An 18,763-nucleotide genomic window follows, 5' to 3' on the forward strand; every position below is an offset into this window, starting at 1 on the left:
TAGAGATGACCATGAAAAAACGCAGCTGTCTGATATATAAATATATATCTGCTCAGCATTTGATTGCAGACTCAAGAGAAAAATTTGAGGGCTTTTGGGAAGACCTATACTTACAGGTATGGAGCTGTGTCTGTGCATGTGCTTGGTGATGTGATTGTCAGTTCAGGGTTATCAAGCTGATAGTTTTGATCACACATGCTCTACTTTTAACATACAGATCTGATTTTGTATTTAAATGCGTAAGTGAATACTTGTTTTCTATTTGCATGTGTACTGTAGTCAGTAATAGCAGTGGTTACCAGAGTGCAGAAGTCGGAGGTAGATGCTGTTAGCAGGGGATTCTGCTTATCTGAGTCTCTGTTCTCACACAGCTGTTGTTGGTGCTAAGGTTAATTAAAGTTACTCTGTGGCAAGTGTTCAAGCAGGCATAGTCTAATTTTATATGTGAAGCAAAACTAATTTATCATTGAAAATACTGTTGTGAAAGGCTTGGTTTGGTATAACTGATTTGGTGATGCCGAACTTCTGAAACACAACTTTGTCTATAGAGCAGTGCATGTACAAATCAAGATTTTCTGTCTGCATGGTGGGATTTTTACATGGACTTTAAGGAAGGTCCATTATCAAGCAGTATCAGTTGTAACATGTTCGAAAATTACATCAGAGGTAGCATTACTGTTCTTACATGTTGCAAACATCCATGACTGTAGGTAGTGATATCTAAGAAGTTGTTTTTAAATGTTCACAACTTAAATGATCTGAGAATTGAGGAAAATTGTATTCAGATTTTGATTTAAAGTCATTTGCCTTGTTCTACACTCCTGTCTTATGAGACTGGTATTTTTGAACGAGTCCAACTCCATCACTTACTGGGAAGGGGACTGCAAGTGGCAAGATGTGGTTTCTCTGAGCAAAGTAGATATGGTACTAAATGGAGGTTTTGGAGTGAAGAAGTTTCAAAAATTAGATTGTCAGACTTGTATGAGAGCTGTATTTTCTAGTTCTTCATCCGTGAGCTTTGTCTCTTTGTAGCATGGGTAAATGAAGAAAGGGTCTGATTCCTAATACACTGCCACCGGCTAGGAGAGCTCTGTAACCAATAGAAACATATATATATATGTGTGTGTGTGTGTGTGTGTGTATATATATATATATAGGGGCTGTGGAAAATGTCTGTAGATGCCTGTGAATTTATCTTAATTTTCTGTGAATGTCTGGTACCTGTGCCCTGATAGAGAGTATTTTTCTTTTACCTAATTGTATTAGTGGATTTTTCAAATTCCAGATAAAAAATTCAGAAATATTTCCATGGCTTAGGACCTCAACCAGGGGGTATTTCGTAGAATCATAAAATAGTTGGAGGGGGATCTTTGGAGATCATCTGCTCTAGCCCCTAGCTCAAAGCAGGGTCAGCTAGAGCAGGTTGCCTAGGACTGTATCCAGTCAGGTTTTGAACATCTTTGAATACATAAGAAGGCTTGCTCTGAAATCTCCTGGCACCCCTGAAGTTCTTTGCCTCCAAGGCAGTCTCTCTGCTAAATGCTGCATCAGTAACATACAGACATGCAGGTCGTTTGGAAGACAAATTATGGACCCTGAAGATGCTGAGGCTCAAATCAACCAGAGTATTTAGGTGCACACCTAGGAAGGGGTTTGTTTCAAGTCTTGTGTTCAGTTTGGTCCCTAACACCTTTATCTGTGCTACAGTTAATGTTAGATTTCTGCAGGGAAACTTTTTTCAAGACTTGATTTTGTAGTGAGTGCTTCCAGAAATGTATCTGACTTTTACTACCCAACTTGCCTACAAATCCCAGGTAGATTTTCCTTCTGGCACATGAGTAGTCCCAAAAGACTGCCAAGTGTGTTTCTGAACAGATTTCCATGTTTAGAAGTTTTTGCACTGATTGTGCAAGTAGGCATGTTTATGAATCTTTTGATCTTCAGTGTATTTCTGTTTCAAATCTAAACATGTTACCAATGACTGTATTTTATAATTTTATATAATTATAGAATATCAATTATTGACCACTGTCAAAAGCTTTAAAAAAAATTTGATGCTCTTTTGGTTTCAGTTTTACTATTATAGTATTACACTGAATAATTGTTTCTCTTCAGTCTCTCTTCATGATTTGCATGGACAATATTTCTGCTAAAGAAGACAGATAGAATGTAGCAATTTTTTAGCATAAAGGAATTGAAGGTTGTCTCTGTTCTTTCCTGATTCATTGATTAGCCCGAGAAAGTCTGATAGCTAACTGAGGGTTTCCAAAAGGTATCAAAGTGGCAAGTTGATGTTAACGTAATTGAAGTTGAACATATTAATTTTGTCTTAGTAATACAAAAATCAATGCATTTTACTACTGACTTTGCTCTGGATTTGGACAAAAGGACAGTGAAGGCCCTAATGCTATGAACAACTAAGCTTTTTCTTTAATTGTGCAGCACTCAGCCTTTGTCAGGTAGTGGCCAGAACATCAAGCTCGTAGGTCTAATACTGGACAGACAGCAAGAAGTGTCTTGACAGTTTGCAGAGATTACTTTGTATAAAAGAAGATGGAATACTTAATATTAGCTCAGTGTGTGCTTCTTGGCATTATAGCACATCCTCAGAGCCCTTGACAGTTTTGAACAAAGTTATCTTTTAGCTCAAAATAGAACAGCAAACTAATAAAATATAGTAGACCTCCAAATAGTCTTTATTTCAATGAGCCTGATTTCAGGACCCCCACAGAAAACTATCTTCCGTTTACCTCCTGAGGATTAGTAGAAAAGCTGCATTTTCTATAACTGCCAAATTCTACATTTGACAAAAATTAAATCTGTTTTAAAAAGAGAGAATACCACAAACTGCGTCTTAAATTTATGCTAGTGGCATTGGATTTAGGCACTTGAAAGCAATTTCAAGAGCAGATTTGCATACAAGAGAAACCTGTAAGCAAATTGCAAGTGCTGTTTAGGATTCACAGAGGAACAAAATGCATGCTCTATCTCTGACATAATTTGTCTTGAGGTTTATGAAATAATTTTTCATCGGATTATAATATTTAAAGTAATTAAAGATACAATTTGCTATTTAATAAACAATGTGTTTTGTAACTTCATTAAGGATGCTGCCTTTCTTAATTGTAATGGTCCAAAAGGTTGTCAGCGAACTGTACATTAACTGCAGAGATAATAATGATTTTATATGCTAATAATTTTTAAATGAATAACTCATGTAGTTTTTCAGCCACATGGGGAAAATAATTTACATTCCTAAAGCTTGCTATGGTGTTAACCCCTTTACTTGGGGAGACTGGATATCTTTGTATAAAATGTTCATTTGTTTTACATTAGCACTAATGCAAGCATGTAGGACCCACTGGTGTGAAAGGCTTAAAAGCAGCAGCATTAGACAAGCATGAACATTTCAGAGAGAAATCCTTGTTAGAGAGACCCATTGGGACTGTGTAACTTGATTTTCTATTTATTGATCAGATGCTTCTTGGTTTTGTTACCATTTGAAACTCCACTGGGAGAGATTCTTCCTGCTGTAGTACTGCAAATACAAAAATATGCACCAAGAAGACATTAAGGACCCACGTTCACTCCTTGGGATGTTTGTGTGGCTAGACTAATATTGGTACGGCTGGGATGTCTCTGGTAGGGGAAGCACACGCTCTCCGAGGAGAATTTGCACCAGTGACTGAAGGCAATTTTAGGCATCTAGTTTTAACTTTCTGAAACACAGTCATTTCTCTGGATATGTCCATCTCCTCTTGGACTGAAAAGGATGTAGGTTCCTGCCTCTTTGATGTTTTAAGTGTTACAAAAATTAGTTGTTTAATGTAGGAAGTATAAATTTCTTATTTTGAATTTTTTACTCAGCTGTGAAAAGAATGAACTTAGGAGGAGGAGGTGTGCATGCCTGTGCAGATTTCTGCATCCACAAACCGAGTACCTGATCCGTGATCTTCAATGAAAATGTTTCACTGCATTTTCTTGACTGTTGGACATTGAGGGGGCATTTGGAGATCTTCATCATCTTTCTGCCTGTTTTCTAGATAGTAGCCTTACAACATCTGAAGTTCAGCTGCATTATATAATATTTCCGACCCACAGTACCAGATGTAGTGCTTTGTCAGCAGTATGTGAAACGCTCAAGGAAAACTCAGGCGCTTGATGAAAATGATTGAAGTAGTTAATAAAGACACCCTGCCTTGTAATACAATTTCACATGAAACACAAAATATGCTGATATTGGGAAATAAATTAAGATTTACTTAATGGATTAAAAAAAGACATTAGACAATTTATGACTACTTTCTGTCATTGACCCTTACTCAGATTAGGGTCTGGTCGAAGTATGACCTTACATAGTTGTTTCCAATATGTGAAAGTGTACAGATGTAGCTGTGTAGTTGGTTTACTGTTTCTCTGCCAATTTACTTGTGTAGGAGAATCTCACTATAACATCATATTTACACAGAACTCCTTGATACAGCCGCTTTTAAAAGGAAAGGCAGACAAATATGTGCTTAATGATAAGGACATTGATGTGAAGTGGGTCAATGACCTGAGTGAGAGCTCCTTGACCCTCTAGCATGATACAGGAATGTCATACGTGTTGCAGAGTACTCTGCACTGACATACAGCATGTGACAATCTGAGAAGGTAAAGATTCTGACAATGCATACTTATTATTCACCTACAATTATAAAAACTGTCTGCTATTTTTCTTAATTGATAGTGAACACTGGAGCATAATAATGTTGAAAGTGTCTCTTCAGAATGTTGCTTTAAAGAGATGAGTAAGAAAGTCTTCTCAAATGTTTTGATAGATGATTCATGGCACTGGAGCTGCTGACAAGGAGCCAATGTATCCAAGCCTATAAATATGCAGTTACGAGAACTCTGAAAACATGCGTTCTGGTAGTGTGACAGATTCAAAAAGCACTTTTTCTTCTGGAGTAGGTTTCTGAAGTTGCTTTCTTCCTGTTCTACATTCAGATACTGTTGTCTAATTAGACTAATTGGTTGGCAAATTTGCCTTCTTTTAAATAAAATTAGTTTGGAGTTGAGAGAACAAATATCATCAGAAACCTGAATTACTCTTTCTTTACATAATAATTGTTTCTCTTTAGCAGAGCAGAACCAGGCTTTATTTTTTCTAGGGGATTTCTGCCTAATTGACTATAAATGACACTTTTCCAGAAGGGAGGGAGTATTGGCAGTCTATTTATAAACCTTTAAACAAAGTAATCATAGTAGAATGACTGACCTCCACCTTACCTGCAGTGGCAGTAATGGATACAGCTCTAACAAATAACTATTGCTGGATGCTATGTGTACAAAGCAAGCTTGCCTTAAGTCAGTGCATGTTTTGTATTGTCTTCTGAAGACCCAAAATACACCGAGGATAATGAGAATGAATGATAGCTTAGATGTATTCTTTCCTTGAACTACTGGCTGTATTAGATCCACAGGTCCTGTGCACACCTAGGAATCTATAACATCCGTTTCAGATGAATTCGGAAACAAGGGGCTGCATTCTTTCATTCTTGGTCCAGAGATTAAAATTGATCACAGGAGGCACAAGAGAGCAGATGGTAGTATCACAGCTCAATGTGGTTAACAGGGATAGTGCACGGCTGCTATTCTACTTAACTGTGCGCGTACAGGTTACAAATATTATTGATTTCAAGGGTCAGTGAAGGCTGGAGGGAGGTTGTGTTGCTTGATGCTGTTCGGTAATTTTTAAGGGACAAGAGCTATGAAGCCTTATAGCAGCTGGGACAGGTAGAGTTTAAATCTGACAAATGGAGATTTATGTTTGTGTGAGCTGGCAAAGCCCTTCAGGTAGAAATAATAAATGGAAATTTGATAGGTTGTTATATTGTAGGTCAAATAATGTGCTGTAGAAGAAGGGGAAAAAAGATTTAATTATTACCTTTTCATCAGAACGCACTGATGAGAGGTTTTCAGTTGTAGATCGGTACTGCAGAAAAATGAATAATGTTTAGAAGTCTCTTTTTTGAGGCATCATTTTAAAAGATATGTAGAAATGGTTCACCTGAAGTGATTCAAAAATGCAGCGTAGGCAGAACGATACAGGAGTAATTACTGAATAAGCTTCATAGCATCTCTTTGTTCTTCCATGTGGACAAACCCAGTGTATTAATATTCTAAGATTTAAGATAAGACAAAGAACTGGGTAGCAATGTTTGTTTCCTATATTGAAATTTCAGATAGGTTGGTAATTATTCAGTAGTATTTGGAAGACATTGCTGGTTTACACTGAAGAATTTTACATTAAAAAAAGTTTTGGGTGAATCCTTCTTACATTTTAAAAACAGGAATAACCAAAAAGTCCTCTATTTTGCAAGTATTATTTAGCGTGTGGGATTTTCTTTGTGGATAAGTAATATTTTACAGGTATTTAATATTGATGGTTATATGGATTGTAAAAGGTGTAATTAATCCAGCCTATTGTTTCATAGTCACCATATTCAAATAGAATGGAAGGTATGGAGATAGCATGCAAACAGAGTAATAGTAGTTGGTTTATAGTTAGGTATTTCTGTAGTTCTTAACTGCTTATATTTGGAACACCTTGATACCACTTGTCAGCTATTGTATTACCATTATATCAAAAGTACAGAATGATTTAAACTAGTACAAGTTGATATTGTGTCAGTACACCTCATTGCAACTTCCTTGCTGTACAGTGCCTGAGATCTGACCAAAGGTATTATTCCAGAATATTAATTACTTACATTTCCACGGGATGAATTTGCTGGCTTTGATAGATTTTTTTTTTTTTTTTTCCAACTGTTGCTTTGCAACAGTGTAGAGACCTACTATTTATTTTCTTAGTGATGCCAACTAAGCATTTGTGGCTGTTCCTTTGTGAATGTTTTCCGTCAGATTTGTTCTCATTTTATCCATTCCTTGCATAGTTACCATATGTAGCTTCTATTGATCCAGCTTTTCAAGATTTTTTTTCCAAATTTTTTTGAAACAAAAAAAATAAATGAAGAGATCTTTTCTGTGCTAACATTTGACTTTCTCGCTGTAAATTTTCATGGGGTTTGATTATACCTATATGCCAGCTTGACTGCCTAAAACTGGGCATGTTAGACAGCTAAGTTATCATGAATCTGCTTGGGGAAAGATCTTGTTTCTATTGCAAACAGCTATTGTAATATTTTCTGCTTTCTTTTCTGGAGTCTGCTCCCGATCACTCCATGCAGTTTATTTTGCTTTCGCTTCTACATATTTGGATTTTCTGTACTGTATAAAATCCTTTTACTGTGACATATGGTTTCTGAGGTGATAGGTTTTTCATGTCCTTGAAGTTACTGATAGACAGTCCCCAAGGAGGTGATCTTGCTTTTGTGGCCGCTTCAGTTCAGCACTGTTTACCGAACAAGAGTAAGCATTGGGGCCAGTTTCCCTTCTAGTGCAGTGCAGCATATCACGCCAACAAATAGTTTCTGACTGGTGGCTGGAGGAAACACGGCCCCCCTGTGTCTTTCCTTTGATGCAGTGCTAGGAACATACGTGTGGAAGGAAGAGGGAAAGGAACTGACAACATTAGCATGTCAGATCTTAAGCTTCAGCATCCCTGCTATGCCAGTTCAAGGATGCTCCTGAATAGTGACAGCTTATGCCAGTGGCCAGATTCCAGTCAGGACTAAAAATCCAGTTCAGCTGTATTGTAAGCAGACTGGAGCAGGCTCTTTTCCTGAGTCAAATGGTACATTCTTATGTTAGAGATGAATTTGACTGAGACAACTAAATGCATTTCTCCCAGTGACCTTTTCAGATTTGTCGCCAGTGTAATAAATGTTACCAAGGTGACATAAGGAAGGTTTGCAGCAATATTCCACTTTATTTTTTACAGCAGATGTTTCTTCAGTTACTCTGTATTACAGTTTACGGAACTCTTATGTTCTACAAATCAAGATTCATAGCAAATTGTTTCATTGCTTTAAGTCCTGCAATAAACAATACCAGGCAGAACAGAACCAGAGGGAAGGTAAGCAGACTTCTGCATTCATCCTTCTCTGTGATGAGGTTTACTTCATTGCAATCTTCACATTTCAGCAAGTCCTTTTACCAGGACTGAAATCTAACTTCCTATCATGCTCAATTTGACTATTACTTCAAATATGGACAGCATTAAGTATCAGTTTCCAACCTGAGAAGAAAGGCTAGAATTACCATCTGTTCCTTAATTTAGGAAGCTGTATACCTTTGTCCAACCTAGTATCACTTCTAGTGTGTCCTTTAAAGAATTATGTTTTGAAAACGCCCAGTGATACTGGTTGCTTCAGTTCTGAGGTATGCATTTTAAAAGAGTGCTTTTAGAGGTTAAGTGCTCAAGATAAACTGGGAGCTGAAAATCTTTACGATGCCTAATTCAATACTCAGGTATTGAGAATTGCAAAATCACCACATCATTTCTTCAGATCTTTGTTTAATCGTCTTGAAATGCTGACGATTTTCACTAAAATGCATTACAGTGATACCTCAATAGTACTCGAAGTGCAGGTCCCATATGTTGACCATAATAAAATTAAGAAGATCAATTAAGACTAGAAGTAGGCTGTTGCTGTTAGGCTAAAGCCTTGAGGAAAGATGGACTGATTATTATAAAACCAAATTAGGGGTGAACTCTAGATCTGACGGGACTAATGAATTATGGTTCACCTTTGGACATTTTGGACAACATTAGATGTCAATCTAATCTGAGGATGGGATCACTAAAAGTTGTGAAGACAGACCACAAGGCTGCAGTATTTTATAACCCAAGCTCAGACATACAACACTGGTTGTGTGGTCATAATCCTAATTTCCATCACTCACGTGCATTGATTCTAGACTCTGCCTGTTATTCCCATCTACAGTTTCTGATGCCTGGCTCTTATGAAATTTCGGCTACATCTAAACTGAGATTGGACAATTGGCTTCAAAGAGAAGTTGGATTACAAGAACAGATTTAGTTTTGGCTGATCTGACTAATTCATTCCTATTATTTCAGTACAATTTGCAAAAGCTTGGATCATTGTCCCTGTGTCTAATTTAGCAACAAAGTAAGGTGTGAGGCCTATAGACTGCATTACTTACAGGTTCACCTATGTATTCAGATGATTTTAAAAGATATTATGGTATGGACATAGCTGTTCAACTTAGAATGCACTGCAGCAATTGTGTATGGCTTTTGCTGATAGATGTGAAGGGTGTTCTTTCACATATGCTGTACATAGTGTTTGTTCTAACTTGAGGGTTAGAAAAGGCTAAGCCAAATGTCTTGTAGTTCCTTTACTTTTCTCCCTTTTCTTTTTCTATTAACAAGGCCTTTAGCCATCATTGGGGAATTACCTCTACAAACCTTGCAAGTGTACCTATTCCAAAGTAAAGAAATCATTAATAAAAAACACTGAAAAGGAGCAGTTATATTACAAAATAAATATACCAGGCTTACAAAGAAAACAAATTTGAAAGAGCCACCTGCTGTGGAGATGAGGCAGTAATCTCAACAGCAGGAAATAAACAGAGAGAGGAAGAAAATACAAAAGCATAGACATTAAAAAAGTAATTAAAACACTTATCTCCATCAACATACATAGCAAACAAAAAAAAATCAGCCACCTAGAAAACATACTCTATTGAACTTCACAACAGGAAGTAACAAAGCTGCTACTATTAAAAAAAAATCTGCAGTAAAATGAGAGAGATCCTTTAAAAATACAAGCCTCAAAAGTATTTACTAATGTGTTAATCACTAATGGACTGACCTTGAGAGAAGCTGAGCACCTGCAGAGCATTTGCAACTTTGCTGGGTGTTTAGTCTTTCAGAATAAAACATTTAAAAATGTAGAGAGAGTAACTCTTTAGATACCAATGGCTTTCTGTTCCATTTCTAATGAATGTCATAGCACAAGTAGTCATGATGTGTTTAATATAATCAGCTATGTGGCACAGCTTAGGTACCATATTTGGATAACCGTTTCAGCATGGTTCGCATCCACTGTTGTGTAATATTGATCCTTAGCAATGTTATCAATATTGATATGAATGAATGTGGCTTCTTATAAACAAATAGGTAGAGCACGTGCCACTTCATACAAATAGGTTCTATCATGTCTAGGGAAAACTGTAAATTTGACAGTCATGAGAATCTGCTGTTTTGATGTAATCCTTCAAGAAAATGATATACTTAAAACTCATGGTCCAACTTATACAATTCATGGATCGTGTGACAGAAAATAAAACTGCTTTAAATACATAGATTTTGATCTCCATTTCCCTGGATCACAAACTAGATAGACTTGTTGAAGAAGGAGAGACTTCAGAAATATTAAAGGCTGCTTATGCACTTGGAATTTACAATATATTCTTTCTTCTCTGCCATGCACCTTTGTAGTCACACTGACCATATGGTACCTGTAGCTGCAAGTGTCTGGGCAAGCGTGAAATGCTATCAGAAGTGTTATATCTGAGATATTTTTGTATGGTAACACAAGGAGCAAGTTGGAACGCTCAGTGTGTAAAAGGGCAGGGAGATGGGACAAAATGGATACATTGGTAAATGGAGTTTGTTGGTTTTGGTTTGCTAGTTCTAAAAGGCAGAAAGAAATCTGTGCATAACCAGGGAATCCAATTTTCTTTTTTTTCTCCTTTGTATTCAATTTGGATAAATTTACAAATGTAATGTCATTTTGAAATGAAGTCGAATGTTTCATTATAAAAAAAAGTCGAAATAGAGTGTGTTGGCTTTTTAAAAAAATTATTCTTGGTACATTCAAACTCAGATTGCATTCACCAGCCTGAATTTACATTTTTACCTGAAAGTAAGAGGTTAGTAAAAATTCGGCCAGTTCTCATCTTGAAAACTCTCTGCTGTCAGGACTGAAACAGCTAAGAATCCAAAGAGAGGGAATATGGCTTCAAAGATCCTAGCTCTTCATTTGTTTACCTGGTCCAGCTTAAGTTTTTCCAAAATGTGGTTATTATCACAATTAAAAATCAAGCAAACCGAACTTTTCAGTGTTCAATGTGAGGAAAACCAGAAAACCTCACAATGCTCCAGTAAGTTTTGTCCCTGTAGGCTGCTGTATATTTACACTTCAGCTTGAGCTCAGGTTTTTTTGTCTGGAGATTTGTTTTCAGTCAGCTGCCAGTGAAAACTACATTTGACCCTTACCAAGGAAGAGGGCTTATTTTGGATGTCAGTTATTAAGACTGGCTGAGAAGTTCATTTGAAGCTGCAAATCTGCCCAAACATGTTAGATTTAAGTAATCCAAACGATAAGTTCAGGTTTACCAGGGCATTCTTGTTCCTGGAGGGAGGGGATTTGATCAAAGTAAGAGAGAGAGACATTCTGTGCCTCTACTCCCACCTTAGTTTTCCTTTCCAGAGCAGGCTAATGGTTACAGTAATAGCAGCAGTATTCATTTCCTTTTCAGACTTAGCTGATTGATGTGTTGATGTGCCTTGATTTATTTGGTGCAGCAACCAAGTGGACTACGTGCATTGCTCTGCATGCCAATGCCTTACATCGCGTATACATCACTCTTGCGTATTGCCTTGTATATCTGACAAATTGACTCTAATGGTTTAGCGATTCATATTTCATCTGGACTAGGGGATTGTGAGAGGATCTAAATTCTGTCTCTTTAAATGGAGATGATGGACTTGATGCTGCCAGTTAAGAAAATCAACATGCATCAGTATTGTGAAAACAAAGAGTACAAGGTCTTGGTAGTGTATATATATATGTATGCTTGTATATAGTTATATGTATATATAAAGGATAGAAAAATGGGAAGGTAAAGTCTGTGTTTTCCAAAGCCACTGTTATAGCAGCTCATGACTTTGGCAAGTATATGGTATGTCAAACATGGGAGAAATACCGGTGCTGAGGTATAGTCCTGGAGAAGGGGTCGTGGGGATCAAATGAAGGAAAGGATGAATGAGGGCTTCATACTAAGTGATGCTTATTGAGAGACAGCTGGAGCATCTGAAGGTGAAAGGCAGGGCCTAGCAAACTAGAGGGTCAGGAATAGAGATGAATTGCTTTCTATGCTGTTCCTGACCCAGATTTGGACTATCTAGATTAGCTTTTGCAATGCTGAACTAGATATGCAAATTGTTATTTCCACTACGTTTCTACTTTATTCTTAGTAAAGAATATGCCATTTTCCACAGCCTGTGAGGCTTCGTTGTGTGCTTTGGCTATCAGTTGCTTCAGAAGCTTGTTCCCTGGCATCAGCAGGTGAAGGGATGGAGGTTTCGGGATGCCCAGGGCTGTGTCTGCCAAAGGTGGGCGATGGGCATCGCCCGCTGCTTGTGTGCGGGTGTGCAGAGTCCATCCCAACAACACCTGTAGAATTGTGTTTCTAGGCTGCCTCCTCTTGGTTGTCCTTCAGAAGAGTTGTTCTTCAGTGCAGGTGAAGGAAATAATTATTATCACTAGATTTTGATATAGGTTATTTAGAGACAGGAGACCTAGAGTAGCGAAAGATTGTTTCAGGACAAAAAATACCAAATAATAAATTTAAAAAGCCTTTTAGATGGCTTGCAGGTGGATTTGGAGAGGAGAGAACTGACTCCCATTGGCTTCAGCCTAAAACCTAGGGGAAAGACCTCATGTTTTTCCAAGCATTTTTTCTTGAGTGGCTCCTGGCTATTTTGTGCTAGTGTGTGAATTCCCTTTTGCTAAAGGATCTCTTTGATTTATCTTCAAAGGGTATTTCTCTTGGTTCATTATTTTGACCTAAATTGTGTCTTTCATAGATGACTGGGGTTTTTTAAATTTTATTTCTTCTCTAAAACCATTTGCTCAAAACTACATTTTTCCTCTACAGCTGTTTTTTCATCAAATGTTCTCTCTCCTGAGAGGCTGTTGGCTATTTATCAATATTTGATCTGTCTGTAAAGTGTACTTCTGTGGGGTGGCTGTTTATTATGAAGTGGTGTCTCTCTAAAGTGGGTCTTATCAGTTTTTGATCTCTTTCTCTGTTTGTCTACCTCTTTTTTAGCTCTCCTAGTGGCTTTAAGAAGTGTCTCTCTATTTTAACAAAATTAAATGCAATAATTATAAAGTCAAATACTAAACAGCAAAAGGAGATACATGAGACAACCCAGTACAACTTCCAGCAGATGCTTAGCAAAGAGCTTGGAACTCTGCCAGGTGTTTATAGGTATAAGAGAAAAATCCTCTGCATTTCCTTGAAATGTAAATATTGCAAAATTGGTTTTCATGGACTTTTCAGCAAAATGAAAATAGTAAAATAAATAGCAGAAAATGCCATGGATACTGACTACCTCTTAGTTTCTTTTTCTGTCATATCAGCCAAGCTAAACATTATTGAATCCAATGCATTCTTAATCCAACTCCTTTGATTTCAGTGACACTGAACTAGTGATGAACTTGAACCATAAACATTGCAACATTCCCTTAATTCTATACATTCTTCATCCTGTGGGAGCTCAATTACTGATGCTGATAGAGACAAAATTAGGAGGTGTTACAAGCAGAAAAAATAAGTGAAAAAAAATTTTCATGTGGGTTTCTCCTTGGTTTTGAATTGCGATAGATGTTAGGTAGAAAGGAAATGATCTTTAATGCAGACTGCATGTCTCACTAATGACAAGAGTGTTTCTCCCAAGAATAAACTGAGCCCCCTGAGCTGGCTTACAGATACCCTCAATAGAAATAGTTGCATTACTCTGTCCTCTGCCTGGAGAAAGTCCCTGAGAGCTTTTTCGAAGGTACTCTTCTTGCCATAGATGATTTGGCAATACATATATATAGAGGAAGACCTATGCAGTTTTAAAAATAAATTCTTTAATGCATTTTACATATCGTGCTTTCAACAGAACTAAGTATTTCTGGCAGCCTCTTAAGATATCTATTATTCATTCTTCATTAGCTGATATTCCAGTCTACCCAGGAAGTACAGCGTTCAGAGGTCTTGAAGTTCAGTACATGCTAGTATTTTCTAACCTTAGTTTTATCAATATCTAACTATAGATCAATGATGTTTTGAAAGTCAGTTGTTCAGCAATAGTCATGATATTTTTTTTATAAATAGAAGTCAAGAAAGTGCTCAGTAAGATGAGATTTTTAAACTGTAAAAATTTCAGGATTTTTTATTTTACTTTTTGGCTTGTAAGCCTTTTGAATTCACTAAGAGTGTATTTTCATTTTCTTCACTGAAACTGTTAAAACTAAAAATATCTTTTTTTTTTTTTCTGATTTCATTGTAGCGCCTTCATTCAGGGATCTAGAGGTTTAAGAAACTCCCTTCATATCAGATGACTAATACAAAATTCTAAGCATTCTTATGACGGAGTCCTGCTCTTATGCTGTAATGAGACAATTTTTGCTGCTTCAGTAATATAAAAAGGCTGTAAAACTTCCCTACTTGGAACAGCACTCCTCAAAGTGCAATCCTGCTTTATTGTTGACACTAACACGGTGTTATTGGGGTTTTCCAGACCAGTATGTCTTAAAGAGGAGAAAGATAATTCTGCTGCCATCCATGTCTGGGAATGGAGAGAACACAGATTGCTTTGCATGCTCCAATTCTGCCTGCTTGCTCTGAGGACTCCTCAGCTCTAGTGTTTTCTTAGAAAAATTGTTGACATTTACCCCATTTCAGTATGTAATTATTAATTAGCATACTTTGATAATATTATGGGGTTTTAGATGTAAATACGAAAGTCAAACCCCTCTTGAAAATACCCTGATAGATCATTGCATTTGCATGAAAAATTTTTTAACTTCTGTGTCAGCTAGGCTGGTGTTTTGTGCTGTCCAAATGTTCACACAGCAACAAGAAGAAATTATTTGATAACTGGAAGATGGGTTTTGCTGCTTTCTTTTAATTGAAAGGTATTTGTTGCTATTATTGGTTGTGAAGTGTATCCCTGTCTGTATCCTACGGCTTCTGTATAAATTTGTGCTATTAATAACTATAAATAAATGTCAGCCAATAAGGACTTCAAGGTTTTGAGAAAACAATTGAGAATGGCAAATAATGATGGCATTCAAATACTCACAGATAATGCAGATCTACAGTGTTGCCATTTGTCCTCCTCTCCTCATCCATTAAGCTGTTTATTATTGCCTCATTTGTATTATCTGCAGACTAGCTGTATTGAAAAATGCCTCAAAACAAAGGGAAAAAACCCATTTTCGAGCAGTAGGAGTTACGTGTGTGTTCAGGTAAAGCAAAACAAGAAAAGCTTACAAGAGTCTTCTCTTCCTCAGTAGCTTCCCTGCTTTTGCAGCTTGCATGTCCTGTTCTCTCTGACCCTTTTCTCTGCATTTGTTTTGGTATGAGTTTTATGAGTACAGAGGTTATCCAACAACCTTATTTGCAGTGCCAGCACTATTAAAAGATCACCAGTTATGTAAGCGATAGACTGCAGACACGAAGCTAGTCATTTGTGATGTTCTTTTAGAAACATCTGCGGGTTTATTATATTGAGGATGTTTTTGAGGATGTGCATGTGATATGAAATATATATTGGTCATTGTAATTTGCCTTGTAGTTCTGATATGCCAGAAAATATCTGTTTTAGGTTTGCCAGAACCAAAGAAAGACAGTATATTCCAAGGATTGAGAATGGATCAAGGATTCTACACATCTAAAGACTTCCTTCCTTTGGTAGCAATGGCAAGTAAACCAGGTGTGTGATATTATATTGCTGTTGCAATCATGTTCAGCAAGTTATTTGCAGTTATTGATATATCAAAACGGACAGTTGGTTACACAGCAGCCCATCCAATTACAAAGTACCTCCTAATGAATAGGTCTGAGTCAGGGTTTTCTTCTGGTGAGCTGCAACCTCAAGAGTGTGGTCTGGAAAGTCAGTCCTAGAGACTGTAAAGCAAGTAGTCATGTATAAAAGTCTAAGCACATGGCAAATCATTACCCCTAATAAGTTATATTTGTTATTTTGAATTCTATTCAAAAGATTCCATAAGCTTCTCATATATAAAAATTATATTGATATAGTGTATATATGGTGATCTTGAAAAAAAATCTAACAAAGAAGCTGTTGCCAGCCCATATAAGCAGCTGCTTTGTGTATTGTTGATAAATGATTTTACTTGATCCCAAGTTGCGTGCTGCATGTTTTACAGACACATTTAAGGGAGCCCTAGTTCCTTACCCAAAGAACTTACAGGCTGAGACTCAGGACAACAGTAGTATGCCAGGAGTTAATAAGACAACACTCAGTTCATAAGCATCAAGTGCACTTTTGTTTTATGCTTTTACATCCTTGTTTTCAGCACAGAGATGGCTCCCCTTGCTCCCCAAGGAGTATTGCTGCTTTCAGTGGCCCTAAATGTGAAGTCATAAGCCCCAGATGATTGTATCAGATGGGGCTTGTGATTTCTACACCATGTTCCCTCATGGTCTAGATTCCCCAGTGTGTTCATAAAAAAGAAATTCCCTTGACAGTTTTCTGCGCGTATACTTAGTGCAGTATGTGGCCTTGTACCTATGACCCCATATTTAACCACACATATGCCTTTTTTATGGACAAATTTATTTTCTTCTGAGCATTTGGAAATTTCTTATAGCATTGTATAGGGTTGCCTGCTTATTTAGTAGACTTTCCGTAAATGATGTGTTAAAGAATGTATCTTCTGTGGCAAATTATTCTGATATAAGTGTATTACCTCATTTAATGCAAAATATTTATGAAGGGAAATTCTGCATCCCATCTGTCCCATCTCTCTGCTATTTTGATCAAATGCTTATTTTTGTCTGTTTTCTTAAGCTCAAAGTTAGCTCAAATGAGTTGGCAGAAAAGGGTGTTTTTTGTTGTGGGGTTTTGTTTGTTTGGTTTTTTGTTTGTTTTGGTGTTGTTTGGTTTTTTTTTTTAAGAGATGTTTAAAAATGAAACAGATTGACAATCTGCACCACAAACCATTTGTAGATTAACAAAGGAAAACTAATTTCTGCAAAACAATCCCTTCTTATAATAATTTGACAACAAATACTTTATAGAAATTTTGAATGGACATGTAGCACTTGTATGCTGTAAGTTGCCTGCCTGCATGAGGATCTGTATCTGTGATCTGCGTATTTTAAAATCTTGCAAAGGAGCTCTCTTAATTTGCTGGGATATTTAATGATTTTTTTTTCATATTAAGTCTACAATGAAAAAAATTAATCAGCTTTGAAAAACTAACCTTTTCTGACTGACATTGTAGCTATAGCCACCTCTTGCTCTCTAAAGCACGGAATTTTAAAATAAAGTATACACATCCTATATCCTGCTCTATCTTCTTTTTTTACTATGACAGTTCTCTAAATAATAGACATAATAGACTTAGAGTAAAATTCAGATGAATACTACTTGTTAAAGTACTTTCATCCAAAAGGGGTTCCCTTTGCAAATACATATTTGGTGTGAATTTACCTTGGGAGTGGCTTTGTTACCTAGAGGAAAGTGGGCTGCTGCAGCAGAGCCGTTCGTGGCACTTTGAGCTGCTGTTCCCTTGCTGCACTTGTGCTTTTTCTGCTGCTCTGTGCACAATTTTTGTGAAGGATTAAGTTAGTTGAAAATAAATTAGAAAAGTTTGGAGAGAATTTCGAAATAAGAATCCTACTAAGTAAATAGTAAACGTAATACCATATACATCGGAGAGGAAATGATAGTGCTTGCCGTACATTAAGCATTTTACAAATGGAGAGAGAATATGTGTATTAGGATGTTGTTTCTCGCTCTGTTTATATGTCTAAATTAAAAGCATTGTTTCCTTGAATGATACTTGTGTTTCTTTACAATTGCATGTGAAAATCTGCTGCTAGTATAGCAGGATACTTGAGTTAGAGCACAATGATTAAATGGCCATCTCAGCACCTCCTGACTGAAATTATCACGGGCTTATTGAAAATATAGCTTTAGATTGTTTATGGCATTATTTTTTAAGTTGCAATAATTTGCTTAACCAACACTTGCATTTAAACTTGTGATAAATGCAGTCTCATACAAGGAACACACACAGTTCAGTTTTACTCAAGTATTTCTTGTATAATGGAATCAGCAAATACAAGCTGTAGATGACAAACACATAATGTTTTCATTCTCTCTATGTAACTTTTGAAAATTGTTTGTAGATAGCCACTGTAGATCAAATGTTTTCTCCCAGTGGAAGATCTAGGAACTAATGTAATAATAATAATAATAATAATAATAATAATAATATTTGTACCTCATGTTCAGCTGCCTTATAGAATAGCCGCTGAGAACCGTGTCACAGCCAGAATAGTGTCAGTGCCTCATAGAAAACAGAGGAGGGGACTAACTTTGAGAAGTTATTACACAGAACTATCAACAACTGGTCATATTTTGAAAAATACCAAGCGTTATTGTTTATAGTCTGTTAAAAGTTGTTGTTTTTTTAACTAGGAGGATAATGGATCTGATAAAAGAAAAACTTACTTTTTGGATTAAATGATCTCGCAATGCTAATTTCAACCTGACAGGACCCACAATCCTACAAACGTTGTCATTTGAATTCTTTCCAGATAGAAAGGTGCAGCTGCTTAGAGTATTGACTATGAAATTATGTATATGAGCATATCTTAAAAACGGGAATAAAACTGTCTTTCAGTGAAGCAGAATAATTTGATAGTGACACTCCATGCCTGGAAACTGTAAGATGCAATTTTACACTTCTTTGGATACAAGTACCTTTTGAGCTGTCATGCAGAAATGGTTTCTCTACTTGAATATGGGCTTTTC

General features: G+C 36.6%; 1 protein-coding gene across 1 annotated transcript in view; it reads left to right on the forward strand.

The window, feature by feature from the left end:
• DPYD (dihydropyrimidine dehydrogenase) overlaps nt 1-18,763 on the forward strand; it is a 348,521-nt gene that overhangs the window by 139,221 nt on the left and 190,537 nt on the right. The window contains exon 9 of the mRNA XM_065656297.1: nt 15,581-15,688. Within this exon, the coding sequence (XP_065512369.1) occupies nt 15,581-15,688 (108 nt within the window). The remainder of the gene's footprint in view (nt 1-15,580; nt 15,689-18,763) is intronic.

Source organism: Caloenas nicobarica, chromosome Z, assembly GCF_036013445.1.
Source record: "Caloenas nicobarica isolate bCalNic1 chromosome Z, bCalNic1.hap1, whole genome shotgun sequence".
In the NCBI taxonomy this organism is placed as follows: Eukaryota; Metazoa; Chordata; class Aves; order Columbiformes; family Columbidae; genus Caloenas; species Caloenas nicobarica.